Source organism: Xenopus tropicalis, chromosome 6 (genome assembly GCF_000004195.4).
Source record: "Xenopus tropicalis strain Nigerian chromosome 6, UCB_Xtro_10.0, whole genome shotgun sequence".
Classification (NCBI taxonomy): domain Eukaryota; kingdom Metazoa; phylum Chordata; class Amphibia; order Anura; family Pipidae; genus Xenopus; species Xenopus tropicalis.
The window spans coordinates 69,342,692-69,367,298 of NC_030682.2; the positions used below are offsets into that span (position 1 = coordinate 69,342,692).

General features: G+C 38.1%; 2 protein-coding genes across 3 annotated transcripts in view; one reads left to right on the top strand and one right to left on the bottom strand.

Moving 5' to 3' along the window:
- The window catches only part of anks6 (ankyrin repeat and sterile alpha motif domain containing 6), a 54,602-nt gene extending 48,141 nt beyond the window's left edge, over positions 1 to 6,461 (top strand). The window contains 2 exon segments of the mRNA NM_001130367.1: positions 1,997 to 2,093; positions 5,318 to 6,461. Of these exon segments, the coding sequence (NP_001123839.1) occupies positions 1,997 to 2,093; positions 5,318 to 5,367 (147 nt within the window). The 3' untranslated portion in view covers positions 5,368 to 6,461.
- Positions 6,462 to 9,735: 3,274 nt separating this feature from the next.
- pdcd6 (programmed cell death 6) overlaps positions 9,736 to 24,607 on the bottom strand; it is a 35,021-nt gene continuing 20,149 nt past the window's right edge. The window contains exons 3-6 of one of the 2 annotated variants that reach the window (XM_012964564.3): positions 16,295 to 16,339; positions 13,675 to 13,827; positions 13,200 to 13,309; positions 9,736 to 11,760 (exon numbers count right to left, since the gene is read on the bottom strand). In XM_012964564.3, the coding sequence (XP_012820018.1) occupies positions 11,662 to 11,760; positions 13,200 to 13,309; positions 13,675 to 13,827; positions 16,295 to 16,339 (407 nt within the window). In that variant the 3' untranslated portion in view covers positions 9,736 to 11,661. Of the gene's footprint in view, positions 11,761 to 13,199; positions 13,310 to 13,668; positions 13,828 to 16,294; positions 16,340 to 24,607 lie in introns of both variants that reach the window. The other variant, NM_001008003.1, reaches the window with a different exon arrangement.

The window sequence follows — 24,607 nt, forward strand, 5'->3', positions numbered from 1 at the left end:
TGAGGGAAATCCACATTAAATCATGATTTACCTTTTTGCTTATTGGTCCATGTATCATTCCAGCCGATGGGCCTGTCTGACCCTCAGCCAGATTTGATTTTGCTGTTGGATCTGAGCAGTGATGCTGTCATTGCCCCGGCTTGCATAACGGCAATTATGATCTGATCGCTGGCCTAAGAGCCAGGGTATCGCATCAACCAAATATTGTTCACCTTAAGATAGCCATATCGGTGGAGAACCTTGCCAAATGAGGGTAGATAGTTGAGCCCATTATATTATTTTCCATGTAGGTTGTACTGATGGGGCTGAACTGCCAAACATAGGTGAGACACTCCATGTTGCATCTTACCCTCATTTGGTGGAGTGTGGCCATATCTGTGCAATCTACGTACAGATATTGGATCTTTATCGCAATTTCTGTATTGAAAGAGCACCCTGAAGCCTTTAGAACGAAGGTTATAGCTGTCTATGGGTCTGGGACATGATTAATAAAAATAGCAGAAGATTATCTACAAGTATGAAGATGAGAAGAGTTCAAACAGCTGCCAACTTGGTTAGGCCAGCAACAAACAGCAAAAAATCCAGTAGCACACTGAATTTGCAAGCCTTGAAAAAAGTGTTTTATTTGCCCAAGTACATACAAAAAACAAGAGCAACGTTTCGGGCTCCTCCGGACCCTTTCTCAAGCTAATGGTGTACTATTTAGTGTTCAAGTTATAAAGGTTGTGAAATGGGTGGGGATAGAGAAAACTTCCCCTACTCCAGTGATAGCATGGTTAATTACAACAATTTAATCCCGTATGTGCATACTGACAACCAGTCCTTGAAAATTCTTATATATAGAAGTGTTAACAAATATACATTTAGTCCACATATGTGCATAATTCAAATAATTGTGTCAGATATTAACATAGTGTATAGCTGGAACACTCATCTCTGAGACGTATAGAGGACTAGTTCAGCATATCATACTCAGTACCTCCCTGAGACTCATTGTAGTATGCTGGAATTATCTCCCACTCTCAGTGTATCCAGTGTTATCCAGTTAGTAACTTTAAAAAAGAAAAAGATATATATATTGATACAACACATAAAAAAATAACAAATATAAAGATACACATCAATATATGTACATTCACAGGTATCGAAGTTACTCACTTAAAGATAAACATTGCAAGCGTATATGCTCTATTCAGACCTCAGGGCCAAATTGTATCCAATTTGTTAATCCAAAATATTTCTGTGTGTTTTAATTGCAACAATCTATCACCCCCTCTTCTGGGAACTTGGTTAGGCCAGACCTTCCCAACAAACATTGGGAGTGGAACACTGTGTGGTGGCTCAGATAGTCTGCCTCCCAATTGAGAATTCCTGGGATATAGTCCAATGAAAGTGTGAGTACGTTTTGTTCCACCCAGTGAAGCAGCCACACCTTCCACAGTGCTATATATATTATATATATTTAAATATTTTACTTTTTTCAAATTATCTTAGCAACCAATAAAAGGTTTGAATAAAAAAACTGGTATATAAATGGTAACCTCACAGATCATTAGTTTTTTGACTGGTGGGGTCAGTGACACCCATTTGAAAGTTCTAAAGAGTTAGAAATCAGCAAATAAAAAACTAGAAAAAATAATGAAAAGTTGGCCATTCTAAAAGTTAACATAAAAGTAACCCACCTTAACATGAAAACAAAGAAAACACTTAACATGAGGTGTATGACACAATTATATAGTACAAATGATGGTTGATTCTTAAATATATAAAGTGAGGATAAAGGCGGGTGATCAGTTTTTTCTTTGATTGATATTTGGTCACACCCTCAATTGCACCTTACATTACCTTGTGCTGTACTGGCTCCACCTGACATCAGAAGCTGAAGAAGATATGTTTAAATCCACATTAGTTTGAATTTTGATTTGTACATGTCCGGAATAGGTTGTTTATATGTTGCTTCATGCAAATTCTCATGTTGAATCTCTGTTCTTTACAGGGTCGTGAGAGACAGATCCTACAAGAAACCATACACAATTTCCATTCTTCTTTTGAAAGCAGTGCTAGCAACACCCAACCTATGGGAGCTCATCAGTGTAAGTGACAGACTGGGGCAATACTGGGGTATTAATATAAGTGGGTCATCCGTTAGTTGCCATAACAGCCACTCTTCTCCTGGTATGACTTTTCACTACTTGTTGGATTATTGGTGGGCTTCTCTTTTATTTGGCCACAAGAGCATTGGTTAGATTGATCAGGCTGGCTTGCAATTGGTGTTCCAATTTGTCCCTAATTATATATTTGTTTTGTTTGGTTCAGGCAGGGGTGTTTGCTGCCCAGTCTTTCCACTCCCATTTCAGCAACCCAATTTTATTCAGACCTAAAAGGGTAATTTTCATTAGTGATTTGTGGGTTGGGCCGACCCACACAAGATATGCAGGTTGTGGGTGGGTTCAGGCCGATGTCTTCCTCCCACACTCCCTGCCCATTGTCAAGAATGTTGTATTCTTTAGCATTAAAGGAACAGTTCAGTGTAAAAATGAACCTGGCTAAAATAGATAGACTGCACAAAATAAAAAAAAATGCAATAAAAATAGTTAGTTAGGCAAAAATGTAATCTATAAAGGCTGGAGTGAGGAGATATCTAACATAATAGCCAGAACTTTACTTCCTGCTTTCACCTCTCTAACCTCTTAGTTAGTCAGTGACTTTAGGGGGTGCCATATGGGACATACCGTGGATATAAAAAGTCTACACACCCCCTGATAAAATGTCAGGTTCCTGTGCTGTGCAAAAATGAATAATGACAAAGATAAATAATTTCAGAACTTTTTCCACCTTTAATGTGATCTATAAACTGTACCACTCAATTGAAAAACAAACTGAAATCTTTTGGGTGGAGGGAAAGCACCTTTTGATTTTATTACAGCACTCAGTCTTTTTGGGTATGAGTCTATCAGCATGGCACATTTTGACTTTGCAAGATTTGCCCACTCTTCTTTGCAGAAACACTCCAAATCTGTCAGATTGCGAGGGCATCTCCTGTGCACAGCCCTCTTCAGATCACCCCACAGATTGTCAATCGGATTCAGGTCTGGGCTCTGGCTGGGCCATTCCAAAACATTAATCTTCTTCCGGTGAAGCCATTCCTCATGTTCAGCTTTCTAACAGAAGCCTGAAGGTTTTGTGCCAATATTGACTGGTATTTGGAACTGTTCATAATTCCCTCTATCTTAACTAAGGCCCCAGTTCCAACTGAAGAAAGACAGCCCCAAAGCAAGATGCTGCCACCACCATGCTTCACTGTGGGTATGGTGTTCTTTTGGTGATGTGCAGTATTGTTTTTGCGACAAACATATTTTTTGGAATTGTGGCCAAAAAGTTCAACCTTGGTTTCATCAGACAATAACACCTTTTCCCACATGCTTTTGGGAGACTTCAGATGTGTTTTTGCAAAATGTAGCCTGGCTTGGATGTTTTTCTTTGTAAGAAAAGGCTTTCGTCTTGCCACTCTACCCCATAGCCCAGACATATGAAGAGTATGTGAGATTGTTGTCACAAGTACCACACAGCTAGTACTTGCCAGATATTCCTGCAGCTCCTTAATGTTGCTGTAGGCCTCTTGGTAGCCTCCCTGACCAGTTTTCTGCTCGTCTTTTCAGCAATTTTGGAGGGACGTCCAGTTCTTGGTAATGTTACTGTTGTGCCATATTTTCTCCACTTGATGATGACTGTCTTCACTGTGTTCCATGGTATATCTAATGCCTTGGAAATTCTTTTGTACCCTTCTCCTGACTGATATCTTTTAACAATGAGATCCCCCTGATGCTTTGGAAGCTCTCTGTGGACCATGGCTTTTGCTGTGGGATGCGACTAAAAAAAACGTCAGGAAAGACCAACTAGAGCAGCTGAACTTTATTTGAGGTTAATCAGAGGCACTTTAAATGATGGCAGGTGTATGCTGACTCCTATTTAACATGATTTTGAATGTGATTGCTTAATTCTGAACACAGCTACATCCCCAGTTAGAAGAGGGTGTGCACACTAATGCAACCACATTTTTTTTAGTTTTTTTTTGGTTTTCTTCCCTCCACCTATAAGATTTCCGTTTGTTTTTCAATTGAGTGGTACAATTTACAGGTCACATTAAAAGGTGGAAAAAGTTCTGAAATGATTTATCTTTGTCTTTTGTACAGCACAGGAACCTGACATTTTATCAGGGGTGTGTAACTGTTCAGTTAGTTTGTGAGCACGCATATGCCCCCCCAACTTAAGTCACTGGTTAGTTGTTGACTGCTAACAGCTTAGAGAGCTGTAAGGGCAGTGGCACACGGGGAGAGCAGATTAGACTAATGTTAGCTTATTTTTACACTAAATGTCAGGAAAGGGTATTAATTAACATTTGCAAGTTGAAGCTTTATAGTTTTTAGGGGCCCATTTACTAAACAATTTTGAGATAATTTGGTATTTTTTCTAACTTATAGAACATTTCGGAATGTATGTGAAAAGTTCGTTAAAATTCCATGAGTTTTTTGGTAAATTTCCACAAAAAAAATCGGACTTTGCACAAAGAATATGAACATTTTGTTACACTTTCCCCTGGACTATTTTTTCGCCAGGTTTGATCTGTCGAGTGCCATTGAGTCCTATGGAAGGCTTCCAAAGCCAGATATGGCATTGCGCAATTGCGATATTTTTATATGAACTATAAAAGCATTGTCAAGACATTTTAGAACTTCAAAAATTATCGTGACTACTCTGAATCATGTTTTAAGCCCAGAAAAAATTAGAATTTTAGTAAATGTGCCCCTTGTGTTTTCAAAATCAATAATTTATTATGTCCCATTAACAGTATATTGTGTTGTATTAAAATTCAGTTGTTTAACCCTGTCATGGGGCTGTTATATGCTTTTCTGTGTACATCAGCACATTTATCCTGGCTTGCCACAAGCTCTGTATAGGTACCTTTAGTCAATATGTATCCAGTTAAGTAGCATCTCCATTAAAACTACCTCAGTACTAAAACCACTATGTTGTACATAGCTTTCCTTCTGGCTGGCTTGCAAAGCTGGCCTTACATTAACCAAGATGTCTACCAATTTTACTATAGAATGGTAAGCTGGAATTCTGAATTTTAATGATAGTACATAAGCTTGCTTACAAACCATTAAAAAAAACACTGAGAAAAAAAAATGATGGCCAGATAAAGTGTCAAAACATGTGTTGCTGGTTCTGTTTAAAGGTAGGGTGTATATACAGTAAAGTTTCCAGTATTCACTACGTTTTCTAAAATCTTATCTTTTCCCCCTACTTTTCTCAGCGCCTTCAGTCAGCACAAAGCCGAAAGTTCCAGTTTCCAATAAGAGGTAGCACAGTGCCAGTTACAGGTGGTGGATGAAAACATACAAAGCTTTGTATCCAGATGACCAGAAGCTGGTTTGAAACCTGCTGACCCCAGCGTCTTGTCTCAAGTGGGGCACAAAGACCCTGAAGCAAGTTTTACTTAACGTTGAAGCTGCGCAGGAAGCGAGTTAGTATGCGGCATGATGGTACAATATGCAACATTAAAAGCCAAGCACCGATGCTAAAAGGGACACAGCAGTGTTGATTACTGGGGCTAAGTATGGCTTCACAAAAAGTCCTGAACTAGAAAGAAAAATTAAGAAAAAGAAACCTCTATTGTATGTAATATGAAATTAAGACACACAGTTTGAGGAATGTATTAACATAATGGCAAGATACTTTGCACACATTGTATATTTAGATCTTGGGCGAGGAAGCAGTGATTAGTAAGTAAAAACTATGCATATCCCAGAAACCAATCAATGTTTCACACCAGCAGTTTAGGCGCCAATTGCACTTCTCACATCCATTCATCCCCTCTTGCAAGTAACACCTGTCTCTATTAGTTGCATGATACTTTGTAATCCTATCACAGTAACACAACAGCATTCACAACTGTGAGTTTCAGGTATCACCTCTCTGAAGAGTTACAATGTTATTGGATCAATGGAAGAGTTTCTATTGAACTGAAGAAGCTGCTCAGAGTGAAATGTCAATGATTACTCAGCAAGTCCAGTTGCTCTAGATTTATTTATACTAGACCAGCGGTTCTCTACCTGTGGGTCAGGACCCCTTTGGGGGTCTAACAGCCCTTTCACAGGGGTCGCCTAAGACCATCGGAATACACATATTTGTTGCGGCATTAATAAGGTTGAGAACCACTGTAACTAGACAAACCCATGGCTGTTACCATCCTTGACGCGCAGATGTGCCAAAGTGTCATTATGTTGGCAGAGGAACTGTGAATTCTTAGATATTTGTTTGACTTGATTTAGGCCACAGGCTCCCTTTACCTGTTTTACAGAATAAAGATGCAATAAAAGTGAAGAATTATATTTAATTGATTACATTTTTCATCAATTATGTTGTGAGAGGATATAATTAAAAGTCATTTAATTTCAGTGTGTCCTTAACCTTTTTTTTGTGAGATAAAAAAAAAAAAAATAATCTTTTTTTTCTCTACCAAATCTTACAGATATGTTTGAGTGAACCTGTAATGTTTGAAAATGCCAAATTGAAGATATAAATGGGGCATCAACACTAAGGCTCATACCAGACGAGGCGTAGGGCGGATATTTTCGGCAAGAGGAAAAGCGCTTGCTGAAAATTCCTCCCTACGTCTCCTAAATGTGTCTGCACCGAATGAATGAGACGCTCGGGTGAAGGCACATGTAGCCAAAATATGCATAAAAACGTGAGAGAATGCAATCCGAAAATATCAGCCCTACGCCTCATCTGGCATTAGCCTAAACAAAAAATGATGAGTGCATGCTGGTGTGCATGATCAAAAAACTTGGTCTGAGTCTACAAACTAATACAGCTGTGGGTGGTGCAGTGTTTTGATCTTCTTTCTTTCTTCCTTAATTGAATGTTTGAAAATGTTTTTTACCTGTCCTACATGAATACATAGCATCTGAAATGGGCAGCAATTCAGAATGCAGAAAAAATAACCTTTTCTATGTTGAGTTGCTGGTAATTTCAGTTGGTACAGACCTTGTGTTAAGCATATGCATAATGAGAACCAAACTATTTTGAGAATCCATTATTGCATTCATATTTAGGAGGGTTTTGCCTCTACCCAAGATTATGTGGATGAAAAAATATTTTGACTTGCCAGGACACTGCGGCTCTGTATTTTGAAGCTTTTTGAATAACAGGTTTCTGGATATATTCCATACCTGTCTCTGAGAAGATGACGGGGACCTTGCTCTAACAAGTACACATTAACTGGACAGAGATTTTTTTCTTTTTTTACAAATATTTATTTAGCTTCATTGTACCTTAGATAAGATGTAATATTTGGTTCTAAAACATCACAGTTTAAGTAAGAACATTGTTTGTTAAGACATTTCACATGCGGATACCAGATACCCATGCTGCTGAGTGTTGCAAATGTTTATTTAAATAAACTTCTATAGAATGTCCCATGGCCATTCCCTGTTAAGACTAAACATTTTGTTTTTGCAGAAAGTACAGATGTGTGTAAGGAATTCTGTAGCTAACAAGGCAATAGCCAAGCCAGTTTAGTTACCTAAAGCAGTTAGCCCTTACACAATATTACCATTTGCACTAATGCAACTCTGAGCAAGGAATGTAGCTTTATTAAAGTATCAGGTTCATGTTAGATTGGCAACAATGGATTATACAAGCAGTCCCAGCAGGTGAACTGTTTTTCTAAAGTGCTCTGTACCTGCTGTAACCTGCAAAATGCAGTCCATTTCAGGGGAAGTAACATGCTGTGGAGCCTTCTGATGGGGAAGCTTTATGTGTGCCAAATTGCCTGAGTAGAAGTTCATGCCTTTTTGTTTTTCTAGCCTGCAACAATAGCTAACCTCCTTATGTACCAGAAGATTTGGAATGTGTCAGGGTGATTACCTGAATAATGAACTGCTTTTAGGTGAAGCTTGAAAAACAAGATATTACTTTTATATATCACTAATACAAAACCTTCTGAATGGTCACAAGAATAAAGTAAAGCTGGCCATAAATGTAAAGATTCCACTCATTAGGCAAAGTCTCGAAACAAGTGGATCTTTTACCCATATGCCCACCTTGAGGTCGGCAATATTGGGCTGAGTTATTTATCTGTCAGGGCGAAGGCTGCATTAAATGAGCTGATGATTCCTCGCCATGGCAATTTGTAAACCTGCCTGATTTTTGGCCAAATATTGGTCAGGAAGACACATACACAGTCTGTCAGCAGCTTTTATCAGCCTGTATATAGCCACCTCAACACTGAGCATAAAGGTGGCCATACACAAAGCAATTATGATCTTTCCTGCGTCCATCATTTGTTTCCCCCGCTGACGTTCAGGGCTGAATCGTCAGATATGGAGGTAGAAACAATAGAAATTCAACCTCCACCTGCCAATTCAGCCCTAAATGTAGATTTTGCTCAGGTGCCTTCAGCAATGCCCAACCAAAATCTTTTAACCTGACTTGATGAACGGAAAGTCTGATGCGGTTGCGGTTGACTGTCAAACGCTCGCTAACCTCCAGCAGTAAAACCTTAAAATTTCTTCCATGATCCTTATAATTTTTGTAGAGTGAGTGTTATGAGACCAACATTGAAGAGTTGTGCAAGTCATTACATGAAGTATAAGTGTAATTACATCCCTTGTGTTACGGCTGCAGATTTCATTAATAGTTGTTACACATAGATGAATGTTTTTGTGTGTGTGTTTAGGTGCTTTGAGTGACCCTAAATGCATTAAGTTGATTCTATTTTTTATGCCTGGTTTACTCCATGATGATCAGATACGTGTTTTAGCACAGTCATATTCTACAGCAGTCATTCAAAAGCAAGATTCTACATTGTGTGCATTTTCTGAATATAAGAAAATAGGTATTTAATTTGTTCAGCACTGAACTGAATTGATGTGCTTTCAAATGCTTGCATGTTAAAGGGGTGGTTTACCTTTAAGTTAACTTTTAGTATGTTATAGAATGGCCAGTACTAAACAACTTTTCAATTGGTATTCATCAACAGATGAACAACCAATTTAACCTTTTGGTTGGGACCCAAAAAAGTTGAATTGTTTAAAGGTGAAGGAAAGGTAAAAACTAAGTAAGCTTTATCAGAAAGGCCTATGTAAATACAGCCATAAGCACTCACAGAAAATCTGCACTGAGTCCTCTATCAAACAAACACAGAATTTCTTCCTCTCTCTCTCTCTTCTCTTGCTCAAACCCCCTCCCATAAGAATTCACTTCCCCGTCCCATCAGAATGTGTGATCTGAGCTACCAAGGGCTAGAGCTGCAGCAGCAAGCTACTGTGGCTACAATTTCAGCTGCAGTCTTAAACAAATGGAAGGAGCTTCTAGGGCTCTTTACACAGGTATGGTAAAGCTTTCTGCAGAATACATTTAGCTTTCTAGGTGGCACTATGGGGCTAATATATTGGCAGAAAAATTACTTTCCTTCCCCTTTAAGATTGTTCATCGTGTTGCCTCTTAATACACCGGCATTTCTTTCTGCAGCAATATAGTAAATGTATAGCTAATCCAAAAATTGGGGTTAAAAGTAAATGCCTAGACATCTGTCCTCCTATGTAAAAAGGTAGAACAAAAGGAGCAAGTGTAAATACCTTTAAAAACTGGTTAGTACTTATTTTAGAAGAAGTTATAAATTGTCATAAGTTTGTTTTATTAGATAAAGTACAAAAACATAATGTGTTTTTTCTTGATACAGTGGATTATAAATCATTCCACTAGAACCTTTTTAATTTTTTAGACTTGTACCTATGAAGCATAAATTTTACTCTAAGGGGCTGATTTATGTTCAGCAATCCTAAATCTGCTCCTTAGGGTAAAAAACAATTGGCTGTGTTTCATATACAGCTGCATTCCACATATGCTACTGTTTCTATTCCATCTCGTAGTTTATTTACACTAAATACAGTACATGTGGAACCCCTTCTCTGGCCTTGCATACATGTCTATCAGAAAACCCTGCACTACACTGATAAGGGCAAAAGCAGTCTGTTATTGGGATCTCATGAGCTACTACTTTGGATGAGCTTTTATGCCCCGTCAGTGAGTTTTAGCCCCTAGGATATTTCAAGAAAATTGAAGTTCCCTTATTTTTCCCCTAAGTAGTTTGAGTTGGCGACAATCTAATGACTGCAGGTTGATTCTTCCACTGCTGAAGATGAACAAACAAAGAGTGCAAAAGAAAAGTAGATGTTTATATTCCAGTTAAACATAAAAGAAAACATTTGGTGGATGCATTAGTAAATGCCCTTTTGAGTCATTTTCCTAGCTAGTCAATCAGTGACATACTTTAGGCACTACAGACATTACTAGTTTACAAGGCCACCTTAGGAACCGGTTATCAGTATTGGCAAAATCTTATACTACTGGTTTGTGTACTGATCTAAAAACAACAATATGAAAGGTGCATTTTTGTGAGGGGAGGGGGGAATAGGGGAGGTAGCAGCTCTTTCATCTGTTTAAGCAAAATATCACAGGGACAAATGATCATATTAACTATACTGAGGAGCTGCTCTCTTACAAAGCCATGCTGTCATTAATACATGGTACTAAATTCTGGAAGACTACATTTTTTCCACATAATGAAAGCGAATGATGACAGTCTCGACAGTTCCAATAAAAGAAAATCAAAAGTATTGGACTATGTCACATATTGTTTGTAAACAACAATAAAGATGTTCCTGTTTCCAAAGCAAACCACTGAACCATATTGAGAGATGTGTGAAACTTTGCTTAGGCAAGCTTATCATAAAACACACCTCCAAGTACAATTGCAGCTTTCCTAAGTAAGCCATTGTTAGGACATACCTGGTTTAGCTTGTTTGGAAGACCTACCAAAAATATTTAAAAAAATAAATACATTTTTCCCAAAACAATTCAATTGGCTATCTGTAACTGTTTTTATTGTTTAGCTCCTGTTAAACTTTATACATTTTAGGGTAGCTAAATTATTGTGCAAATTTCAGTACAAGGGTAATATAATCATATCCAGCCTAGCTGAGATTAAGCATAAGGATTTACTGTATGGCACTTCATTCAGTTAAAAAAAGCTTAATAAAACTAAGTATACTGAGCTCCCTGGCACATTGAGAAAACATGTTATAAAATCAGGGACGCACAAATCCAGAATTAAGTTTGGGATTCGGCGAAAATTTTGTCTTTTTCAGCAGGATTCAGATGCATCCAAATCCAAGTGTCTGCCTGTACCGAATCCTTATAATCAAGTGACTTTTGGTTACGTCAACACAGAAGTAAAAAAAAATAAGCGCATACTTCTACTTAGCCCTTCAATTTCCTTATTTGCATATGAAAATTAGGATTTGGTTCAGTATTCGGCCGAATCTTTCACAAAGGATTCGGGGTTCGGCTGAACCCAAATATAATGGACTTGGTACATCCCTAGTTATAATAATGAGTGTCCAGTAAATAACAATATGGCATAATATAATGTTTCAGAAAGTAAGTAAAGCCATCCCTATATACAGTTTTGAATTGTCCAAAAATGTAGAGGGGGGTTGGTAATAGCAGATGATACCAGAAAAGTGTTGTACTGTAATACAAATTGGCAACTCCAGTCTTTACTGGAATGGGTCAGTGTTATTGTTGGCATCATACAACACTAAAGATCATTGTAAGATATTGCTCGTAAGATACTTGTATCCAGCCATCTTGGTCCGTGTCATACCTCCTGAAAACATCAGTCAGTCTCTATAGAGAAATAAAAATTAGAATTAATATCATTACTGCAGATGTCTCACAAAACAAGTCGTTATGGAACTCTTATTACAAAAAGTATGGCTTTATTCACTCATAATTTACATGTACCAATCAGTTCTTAAAGGAGAAGGAAAGGTAAAAACTAAGTAAGCTTTATCAAAAAGGTCTGTATCTCTCCTGGTCCCACCTCCCATAAGAATGCTAAGAATTACGCCCCCCTTAGGAATGTGTGATCTTGAGCCATACAGCTGAGAGCTTCCTCATAGTCTTGCAAATTGCACATGTGCAGGGGTCTTGGTCTTGGGTGCAGGAACATGGCATTATGGGAATTTTGTTTACAGCGCTCACCATTTTTTTTCCTACGAGGCTTTTGATCATCTAAAAAGGGGAAATATGGGGAGACTTAGAGGCACTATTGAGAGAACTAAAGGTATGTCTGTAGTTTGAGATTAACACTATATTAGCATTTCCTTCTCCTTTAAAAGAACATTACAGAAAAGCTGCACACCTACTGTGTACAGGAGATTCACCTGATGTTACACATCACATGATCTTTCACATCACATGAACTGCCCAAGACAAGAAGCACCTGTCCCAGAGTGCAGGCTGTCTAAGCTGGCACCACCGTGGAGGAGGGGGGGAGGAATCATGTTTAGATAGGTGTCCTTTAATACTAAAATAAATATTGCTGAAACACATGGAAGCAGTCCTGCCAAGTGCCAAAGCAATCATTACAAAAATTAGAATGTGTGTTGTAGCATTAAATTCTGAATTTAGATATTGAAGTCTTTCAATTTAGCTAAAATTGAACATTAATTTAATAGTAATATAGTACAGACCACTGCAGAAATGTACTTAGATACATAGTAGATTGTAAGCTCTCTTGTAGATTGTAAGCTCTTTTGGGCAGGGCCCTCTCCACCTCTTGTATCGGTTATTAATTGCTCTATATGTTACTCTGTATGTCCAATGTATGTAACCCACTTATTGTACAGCGCTGTGGAATATGTTGGCGCTTTATAAATAAATGTTAATGTAATGTAATATGAATTCTGTTCTTTCTTGCCTGACTTAAAAATGAAGACATAGCAGTTTTCTTTGCATTTCACTGCACAGGCCCTTGATTTCCTTGAGCAGCCACACTGGGACCTTACTTTGCCTAAACCATTGAGGATTGAAACTGTGGCTCTTATTTCAAGAAAAATCAAAACAGCTTAACAGGAAATACTTGGCTTTAACTACTCTCAATCAGCTCAGTCCTGCGACAGGATGGGCAGGACAGAATTACTACGTAACCCACAATGCAGTGGATGCAATTCTAAGCAAATGAACAGCTGGAAACTTCAATGCTCAGTTAGTACCTTATGTGTTTACTCGAGCCTTTCAGGCGCAAAGGATAACATGATATAAAACAACTTTGATATTTGTACCTGCAGGACAATGCAGCACTGAATGAAGTCATCAAAGGCAACTTGCCCTCTCCTTTGCCTATCGAATTTTCTTATGAGTACATCATAAAATTGATCTGAGAGACGATAACCTAAACAAATGAAACAGCTAATTATGGTGTTATATGCAATTTCAGTTGTAAGTGCTCGGGGGGACACACCAAGTCAGAAAGGAAGATGAAATTACTTTTTAAGGACCCACGTTTGTGTTTAAGAGCCATTACGAAGTTATACACTAAGCCAGTAGTAATCAGGATCATGCACAGAGGAAATCTGCCACCTATACTGGTTAAAAGTACAGCACACTGGCAAGTAAAAATTTTTATGTTGTAACAGTAATTGTGTGGAATTATATTTTCTTTTAACCCACTAAGCCTGGTTAATTCAGAAAGGTAATCTCACAGTACATACAAATTGAACTTTAAAAGTAGAGAGAGAGTAAAAAAATTACCAAAACCTGACAGAGCTTGCTTTAGTTCATTTTTATCGATCAACCCAGAATTGTCTCGGTCATATGTTCGGAATATGTTCTGCCAGTCTGTTATGTACTTCCAGACGCCAGAAAATTCATTAAAGTTCACGCCGCCCTTGTGGTCCCTGTCAAACATGGCTGAAATAACGACAAACACAAATTAAAAATAAAACTGCAGTGGATTTACAATCAGATAATTATCTGCATCATATAATTATCTGTCATGATATTAACTATTAATCCTTTCACTGCCAACAACATTGGCGTACGTTGTTGCAGTAAAAGGCTTTATCTGCCAACAACGTGTGCCGTACGTTGTTTGGCAGATAAAGGTACTCTCTGCAGAAGCGGCACATTTTTTTTGCGATGACAACCCCCTGGGCAACGAGCCAGGGGGGCTGTCACACCGGCCCTGCAACGCGATCGTCGCAGGGCCGACCTCCAAGCAGCAGACGCGATCGCATCGCCTCTGCTGCTTAGTCTTCACTTCTTCCTGTTCGCCCCCCCAAGCACTGACCCGGATGAAGACTGCAGCAGGAGGACTGTGATCCCTGCTTCAGGACAGGTAAGGTGGGTTTTTTTGCACTAACACACACTCACACACACTTACAGCAGAAAATTTTGCAGTTTTTTTGTTTGTTTTTTTTTCATTTTACACACTTATATACACTAATGTACACACTTACACACTGTCACACAACTTTTACACATGTACAAACACTTTTTTTTTTTTTTTTTAGTTTCTTTTCCCTAAAAACTGTATATTTTCATTTTGGGGTCAGTACATACAGCAGACTTTGGTATATCTATACATATTGGGCATCAAACTTTTCAGTAGACCTTAGGTGTTCCTAATTGGGGTGACTTGCCTTAGTACGCAAGAAATTGTGTGCGATACATGCAGCAAATTGCAACATTTTTAGGCGATTTTCTGAAATGTCATAAAAACCAATAACTTTAGGAAAGCTTTGCAGATTGGTACTTTGGTGTAGAAAGGATTCTTTACCCATGTTGGATTTGTCAGAATGTGTACTTTCAAAAACTATATGGTTTTCTGGGTTTTTCTGTATAGTTATGTGTTACGGCACATAATATGCTGTCAGGGGGCTCTGTATGCAAAAGCTGAGTTGGCCGGCAAGAAATCCTTATGCGCTATTTTCATTTTGGGGTCAGTACATACCACAGACTTTGGTATATCTATACATATTGGGCATCAAACTGTTCAGTAGACCTTAGGTTCCTATTTGGGGTGATTTTCCTCTGTATGCAAGAAATTGTGTGAGATAAATGCAAATTGCAACATTTTTAGGCAATTTCTGAAATGTCAAAAAAATCGGCAAACAGGAAAGCTTTACGGCTTGGTACTTTGGAGTTAAAAGAAATGTGTACCCATTAGAGATTCAGGGGAATGTGTAATTTCCAAAAATATATGGCTTTCTGGGGTGAGTGTACTTTTTTGTACCAATATCCCATATGAAGGATGTAAATGTGTTGATTTTGCAGGAGCTGAAATGACAGATCATATGGGGGTATGTTCCCATTGGGGCCCCTACATGCCACATACTTTGATGAACCTATACATATTGTGCATCACAATCCACTGTTCAGTGGACCCCTGGCGTTCATATTTAGGGTGTTTTATTTGGTTACTTTATGACCTGTAGGAGATAAGATACTATAGACTGGAAGCTTTGAAGTGATTTTTTTTAAATTTCACAAATTTTGATAAAAACCAATAAATTTAGGAAAGCATTGCCACTTGATAGTTTGCAGTAGACAGACAATTGTGCCTATTCTGGATTCCCCAGAATAGGTTCTTTCCAGAAATGTGTAATTTTCTGGGATAAACCTTCTGTTAGTGGATTTTTTGGCCTTGAAATCTAAAGTATGCAGCTTTCTGAAGCAGTGCTTTGGAAATAGTGTACTGCAGGGAGTTTTTGACCTATACAAGTGAGAAATCTTCATAAAACTATATATATTTGGTATTGGCACGTTCAGGAGACATGGGACTTTCCAAATCAGTTGTATTTTTGTGCATAAAATAATTTTTGTTTCTGGTATGTGTGTTTATATTATGGAAAATGTGATTTTTTTAAAAAATTTTTAGACATTTAGAAGCCTATATCTTGTTACAGATTTGGAATTACACCAAAATTTTACCATATTTTAAAAGCTTAGGTTGTCCTGAAAAAAACAATACATTGTTTTCCTGGGCAACAGTGCAAAATGTTCAAAAACGGTCTGGCAGTAGAACTTCCACTTTGGTCTAAAATGGCTGGCAGTGAAAGGGTTAAACAATCAGTGCACTAGATAAATTACTTTTTGTTATTCAGAATGTGAATTCAGGAACAGGTGGTTCAGTACTTGGGTAAGGAATTTGATCCTGCACTGCTGTGTTGGTGTCCTGAGACAATACCCATTACCCAGTTTGGACACCAGTGCTACAAGGTGACAATTATACAGAAGGCGAGTAACAAGGTTCTTAAAAAACAAACAAACACAAACTATCCTATGGAGAACACTGGGTCTAGTTGCCAGGAAACATGTTGTTGTGCCTCCAAGGCTTTACTGCAAATAGGCAACAGTTCCAATAAACAGAACTTACATATGATAGAATTCACGGTTGCCGGATTAAAAGGTGTCCATGTTCCTGAAATAAAACAAAGTGTCATTAATAGTTTGACTTTATAATGGACAAGTGCCAAGTTATGTTCAAGAAAGCTAATAATCAATATTACTCTGTAAGATGCAACAAGAAGTAAATTCATTTAGTAGTTTTTTTGCAGTACATGTTTGGGATCCTGTATTAGAAGTCCATTTTAAGCAAATACAATTTTTTTAAATGTTTTCCTTTATCTCTGTAATAAAACAGTACCCTTATTAAGTATTAATCCTTATTTGAGGCAAAACCTATTGGGTTTAGTTAATGTTTAAATGATTTTTTAGCAGACGTAAGGTATGGTGATCCAAATTATGAAAATAACCCCAGAAAAGCCTAGGTTCTAAGCATTCCAGATAAAAGATCCTATACCTAATAAACCTGATAAACAGTAATATGTTTTGGGTTCCGTTGCAACTTGCACAAACCACAAGAGTTTCTGACACCCCACCTAAACCAGTTTTACCATAAATATAAATGCAATATTAGCATTCACTTATGTCAAATGACAATGATTATGCAACCACTTTGATTCACTTCTTATGCAAGGAAAAAGAGCGGAGAAAACATGTTGGTGCTATATACATTTTCTTTTCAATAATTTTTATTTGTGTTTTTATTTTTATACAGCGGATTTTAAAATATCAGTCAAGTATCGGTTAGCATTTATCCGAAAATAGAAGGAAAGGAGATAGAAAAGAGCCACAGGAGAAAAGTGCAACAACAAACTAAAGGATTAAATTTGACAGATACCAGAATATTAATCAGTAAAGTTTGAATATGATAGATTAATGCCTATGAGGTCTCAGGTTCATAATTATACATACATTAGTTGTCCCACAGTAGGGGGGAGGGGAGGGAAAGTAAGTAGCACAAGGCCTCATAATGTTCTTTTCTATAATGGAATGTCATGGCCCCTTATTTTGAAATAAAATTAAGATAATATCGACAGATTCCCAGCATTTGGAAAGGATTAAATATACCAAGGTTCCCAGACTTTAATAAACTTCTCATAGTTATCTGTAAGTATGTAACTTAGTTTTTCATTGCCCACACTTGCCTTACTGATTTGGGGATTTACTTTGTGTAGGCAAGATGGGACCATATACCACATCATTAGAACTTTATAGGAGGTTTCTAATAGAGAAACATTTCAGGAGCATGAAGATGTTGAAGTCTAAATTTGGAACCAAGTTTCAGCTGTGATGGTGGTATTTAGGTCCTTATTCCATGCTGAGATATATGGTAACATTGTACATGGATAAACTTCCAAAAGGAGGCGAGAAAGATTGGAAATTTGGCCTTTGGAATAAGGGTATTTTATACAAGCATGTTCAAAATAAGTTGGGGATGCTGCAGACTTATCTCTATTGTATTTATTAACAAAATGAGATAACTGTTGATAGTGAAAGGCTTCAACTATGGGAGGGTTACTAATTTCTAGAATTTGTGGCCAAGTTTTAGGGCCCGATCATAAGTAAAGGTGATAAATAAACCTGAAGCCCTTACTTGTCCACAATTGAAAAGTCTGGTAAGAAAGACCTGGGGCAAAAAGGGGGGTTACCAAGGATTGGGACTGTTGGAAAGGTTGATGAGACCAGTTTAGCCGAAGATTTATAGTTGTCCCAAACTGACAATACATAAATTAAAAAGGGATCTAGCTTCTTGTGGCGAAGAAAAGCTACAATCCAAAGTAATGCACAGGGATCAATCAGATACAGTATAATTGGGATTTCAATATGTTTACCCACTTGGTGGTATGGTAGCTTGCTTATGTATTAGTGGGGCTAACTGTGCGGCAATATAATAATTTCGTAAGTTTGGAACTCCTAGGCCCCCTTAATGTTTAGCCCTATACATAATATGTTGAGCAATTTGAGTATGTTTCTCTGCCCAGCTAAACTGGAATACCTTTCTCTGTATGACTGTTAGGTCTGAGTCTGGGATATGAACAGGCAACGTTCTAAAAAGAAATAACATCTTGGGTACAAGGGTCACTTTAAAGGCAAGAATCCGGCCGAACCAGGATAACTCCATCTTTGTGTCCAAGATTGTAGCTCTCTCATCATTTTCCATAGTTGAGGATAATTATTTCTAATCAGGCTTCAACTTCTACCCTGTATAAACATGTTGGGGCACATTTATCAAAGTACGATTGATTGCGTATTTTCTGTGATTTTTTCGTTAATTTGCGCAACTTTTTCGTACTCTGCAATAAATTTTATGCGACAAAATTGTATTTGTCACAACGAGTATGAAAGTTTCTGATTCATTAAAGCTTCGTTATCGTGACTTTCCTTGGGCCAAGCTGAAGCTGCAGAGTGCCACGGTGTTCTATGGGAGGCTTCAAAAACATGCACAGAAGGATCAAAGTCAGGTTTTCCCACCTTTTAAGATTGTTCTGATACGGAAATTTTATGACTTTCAGAACGCCATTACTATATTATCCTGACTATTGCGATTGTTTGGGAAGCATTTTTGTGACATTTCCAATCATCAAAAATTATTGTATTTAATTCGAATTTTAACCATTTCAGGATTCGAACTCGTACTTTAATGAATGTGCCCCATTGACTCCTAAATAGTGAATAGTATGGTCCTGCCATTTGAAATCAAATTTCAAAACCATTTGTTAACTCTTGTTAACTCATTAACTCTTCTGATTTAATATGATTAATGGTTAATCCAGAAACTTTTCTGAAGTGGTCTAGCAAATGAATTAGGGTCTGGTTATAGTCATGAGAATGTTGCCTGCAGTTCTATAGACATTTTATGTAGTTTCGGATTATGTGACCCTTGGATCCTAGGATATGAATTTGGTATTTACTTTTACAGTAATATTGTTTGTCCTTTCATATTAAATACCTCCCAGATGCCCTTCAAGGGAAAGCAAAGGCACATACAAGATTGATTCCATTAGCTGTACATTGGTATATCTACAGTAGAACTACTCACTATAACACATTGGTATGTGCTGGACCAGGGACCTCTAACCTTTTTTTACCCGTGAGCCACGCTCAAATGTAAAAAGAGTTGGGGAGCAACACAAGCATGTAAAATGTTCATGAGTGATTGGGGGGTGGCTGTGATTGGCTATTTTGTAGCCCTTATGTGGACTGGCTCTGTTTGGCACTACAATTGGGTTTTATGCAACCAAAATTTGCCTCCAATCCAGGAATTTAAAAATATGCACCTGCTTTGAGGCCACTGGGAGCAACATGTTGCTCACAAATGATTTATTTGGGGATCACTGTACAGGAAATTAGCTACATGGTTTTTTTTTTTACATGTTTCAACATAAAAACAACATGTATATTTGCCATGTACTTTTTAACTCAAGTGTCTACATTTAAATTACTATAAAACATTCACATTCATATTTGTAAAATTAAGTATTTACAGTATATGCCACTGATTTTCTGCACCCTTAATAAGCAGAGGCAAGTGAGCTGTTTAAACAATCTCCTGCTTGTCCATGAGCTTGCAGGCAGCAGTGCCCCACACACAACCAACCATTGTCTGGCTGCCTGGGTGTGTTTGTGTTGCTTTGGTTTCTAACAGTGACTATTTGTGGATGGAGAACTGGAAGCCAGTGGAAATACAGAATAACTTTCAATAAAAAAGTTTTTAAAAAAAAAATACACCTTGTGAAGTTGAAACAACAAGTACTCTGGAATTTAGCAGATATATACTTAAAAACATATATACTTTAAAAAATTTCTAAAAACTTTCTAAAAATTAGATTATTGATATTGGTTATTTTAAAAAGTAATTTCAATATAAGGCTAGTTTTGGAGGATATATCTTAAACTCTTTTCAGTTTATTCTACTATTTACTATTACCAGCACAATAAACAATAATTATTGAATGGCTTTTTAAAATTGCTGAGCGGGAAAAAATAAATAAATACGTGCATCTGAAACCCCTCCTGGTTTTTATACGCACCAATAGGACTGTGCACTTTAGCAAACACAGCACACAGTCCCTACTGGGAACAGTAAAATCAGAATTGACAAGAGAAAAGAGCAACGTTTAGTCTGATAAGCATTCACACAGCCCCAGGATGCAGCACAGATCCTAAGAATTGGAAGAAGATTGCAGCACAGTAGTCACTGAGATAGTACCCCTGGCTAGTACATTTTTCTGCAAGGTGGAGTGCCAGCCTAGGACCTAAGGTCTGTGACACACAGGGAGATTAGTCGCCATGCGACAAATCTTCTTTATTGTGGGCAACTAATCTCCCCGAAATGCCATCCCACCCGCTAGAATGTAAATTGCCAGCAACTCAAGGCATCTTCGGCAAATTGCGCCGCCGTGTATGCCATCGCACCAGTGATTTACGCGCGGCGACTAATCTCCCCATGTGTCACAGCCCTAAGGGAAGAGATTATAATTTCTGTGAGTAGAAAAAATACACACAAACTTAAATCCCTATATGCATTCAAATTGTTGGGTATTATTATTTAATAAACCTTACAGATAAAAATGGCAATAACACCAATAAGTAAATATGCTCTATACTATTTTACACGTGTGGTTCCTTTAGGCCAGTGCTGTCCAACTTCTACGGTGCCGAGGGCCGGAATTTCTCTAGCATACATGGTGGAGGGCCGCTAATTGAAGCCAGTTTTGACCACTCCCCTTTTTGAAACCACACCCACTTCAAACCACACCTATTTTATCACAATGGTGGTAGCACAGCAAAATCCCAAATGCTTGGTCCTTACTGTGGGGATATCAACTGTCATTCATATGTGAAAGAATTATGTCATATTAAGATATACCCTTAAATTCCATATGCCTCCTCCTCCCCTGTGGATAGCAGAGCAACCCCCAGTACATAATTACACACCTTAGGGACCATTTAATGGCTATTTCCAACTGCTAACAAACTCCCACAACAAACCCCTGCCAGGTTCACCTCCCACAAGCAGCATAGGGCAAGCAGAGTATGGCACACACAGGCAGCACTCTGCCTGTCCTATGCTGTCTGTGTGTGCCATGCTCTGCCTTCCCTATGCTGCCTCTGTGTGCCATACTCTGCCTGCCCTACCCTGCCTGTGTGTGCCATACTCTGCCTGCCCTACCCTGACTGTGTGTGCCATACTCTGCCTGCCCTACCCTGCCTGTGTGTGCCATACTCTGCCTGCCCTACCCTGCCTGTGTGTGCCATACCCTCCCTGACCTATGCTGCCCGTGTGTGCCATACTCTACCTGCCCTATGCTGGCTGTATGTGCCATACTCTGCCTACAGTACCTGTGGTGTGAAGAAGTGAACAATGGGAGTGATTACAGCCTGAGCCTGAGGTGTGAACACTGCAGGGGGTGGACAATACAGAGATTAAAAGGTGTGAAAAACACAGGGGATTACATTTTTAAACAATACAGAGGGATTACAGCCTGAATCTGAGGTGAGAACCATGCAGGGGGCCAGTTAATCACAGTACTGATACCATTTAATGCTTGCTCAAAGGTAAGCCATCAAAGCAGCCAGACAGGTGGGGGGCCACACAGAGGGGGGTCGCGGGCCGCATGCGGCCCGCGGGCCGCAAGTTGGACAGCACTGCTTTAGGCCATTGCTACAGAGGGCTTATACTCACCCTGCAGATAAACGCAGGCCAGGTATCTGTCCATACACTCACCCGGAGTCAACAACAATAGGTTTTTTGTTTTTTTTGAGGGCAGGGGCATATTTTCACCCTGCGTTTACCCACAGGCCAAGAATAGGCCCCATCTGGAATTGGCCTTAGTCTGCACTTTAAAGCAACTGGCATAATTGTAATTTCTGACAAACACTGTTTTATCACTTTGTAGTACAGGTATAGGACCCATTATCCAGAATCCTCGGGACCAAGGGTATTCCAGATAAGGGGTCTTTCCGTAATTTGGATCTCCATACCTTAAGTCTACTAAAAAATCAATAAAACATCAATTAAACCCAATAGGATTGTTTTGCATCCAATAAGGATTAATTATACCTTAGTTGGTATCAAATACAATGCACAGTTTTATTATTGCAGAGAAAAAGGTAATACAGGTATAGGACCCGTTTTCCAGAATGCTCGGGACCAAGGGTATTCCGTATAAGGGATCTTTCTGTAATTTGGATCTCCATACCTTAAGTCTACTAAAGAATCAATAAAACATTAATTAAAACCTATGGGATTGTTGTGCACCCAATAAGGATTATTTATATCTTAGTTGGGATCAATTACAAGGTACTGTTTTATTACTACAGAGAAAAAGGAAATCAGTTTTAAAATTCTGAATTATTTTATTAAAATGGAGTCTATGGAAGATGGGCATTCTGTAATTCGGAGCTTTCTGGATAACGGGTTTCCAGATAAGGGATCCCATACCTGTACATTTTAAAAATCTGAATTATTTTATTAAAATGGAGTCTATGGGAGACGGGCTTTCTGTAATTCAGAGCTTTCTGGATAACGAGTTTCCGGTAATGGATCCCAAACCTGTACTTTCCTGCCTTATCAGGAATATCTGTAATCTGATTTTAGATTGAATGGGAAGGGCTCTGTTTAATGGAAGATTTACAAATGCATGCAGGCATATATGCAAACATGTTGCACGAAGAACAAACATAATATTGTTTACTGTAGAAATATGGCTGGTATGTTAGTTAATACTTCAATATTTTCTTTAAAGAATGTGAATCAGCATAATAAATATGTATTTAAACATCTATATTATGTAAATGTAGAGGAGTCAGGGCCTTGTCTTAGTAAAGTTCTGGTTATAAATACACAAAATTTAATTTAAATGTGATTTTTCCATAAAATGTAAATTGGCAAAACTCTGCAGTTCAGTATTACCTCATGGGTCCTTAACAGATGTGTGATTCTGTATACTGAACCAGTACTGTATGATTTATATGAGCTGTCAGAGTGGTGCAGTTTAAGGTGGGGAATCTAGCATAGTAACACAGGCCTGCTTTTGTCCTTTTTCAAACAAACTGCATGAGGTAGAGGAAAAGTTTATTCCATGTCACAGGCAAGTACAGTGCTGTACTGTAGAAGGCTGCAGCTTGTTTCCTAAACCAACAAGACTGACAATCAAATGCTGAAAGGCACAATAACGTACATGGTTTGAAACTCAAAATAAATGTGTAGGATTTGGGAATCCCAACTGCTTGGCCTAGGTGTAGTGTACAAACCTAAATGGCATCCCAGGAGTGGAGTTTGTGCTCTTTAATCAGCCATAAGAGGTCAAGAGCCAGAAAGGACTTATTTACACTTAAAAGGGGCTTTAAATGTAATCAACACAATTATATATTTAGCACATTTACAGTAATGTGCCAAGCAATAACAGACAGCTAACATAAAAGCAGGGCTGCCTTTGTGACTGAAGGAAAAGCATTTACAGTAATGATAAATTCTCTCCTTCACACCTCCCTACAGGCAGAATTAAAATGACAGTAGCATGGCAAATACAGTAGCACACAGTACAAATATACAGAAAACATACATACAATTAATATACTAAAACCAGCATCACAGTAGCAAACTACTACAGAAATACACAGTTAAACATGTTTACTAGTATCAAACAAAATGCATAACGGTTATCTGCACCAATACAAACTATATTATTATAGTAAAATTCCAGCAAGCTAGCATATGATTATGATATATAGATATGTAGATAAAAAAAACCTCCATATTAGTATTCTGTTTAGCAGCCAAATAGCACAATAATAATGAGCTCTATAGACCTGTACACCATCTTATGAATAAGTTAGCATCAATGTTAAAATATACTGAGGTTATACTGAACATGCAGCATTAATTCGCTGCTAAAACTGCTAGTGTAATGCCAAAATAACAGTAACAGTAGCTACAAACTACAGCGGCATACATACTACATACCTCCCAGCATTTGAAAAATGCAGAGGGACAAAAAGTAATGCAGTGCGTAGCAAAATTTTTTGGGCATGACCATTTGTGTGATCACCCCCCCAAATACCACTCACATTTTACAATATATAGCAGGTTAAATTTGAAGTCTGGGGGTTTGGGGGGTTGTTTTATGTGTTTTTAAAGTTTTGCTAATGAACGTGAAATTGCCCTTTAAAGGAGCAGGTCAGTGTAAAAATGAAACTAGGTAAAACAGATAGGCTGTGCCAAATAAAAAATGTTTTCAATATAGTAAGTTAGCCTAAAATGTAATATATAAGGGCTGGAGTGGGCAGATGTCTAACATAATGGCCAGAACTCTACTTCCTCCTTAGTTTGCATTTGAAT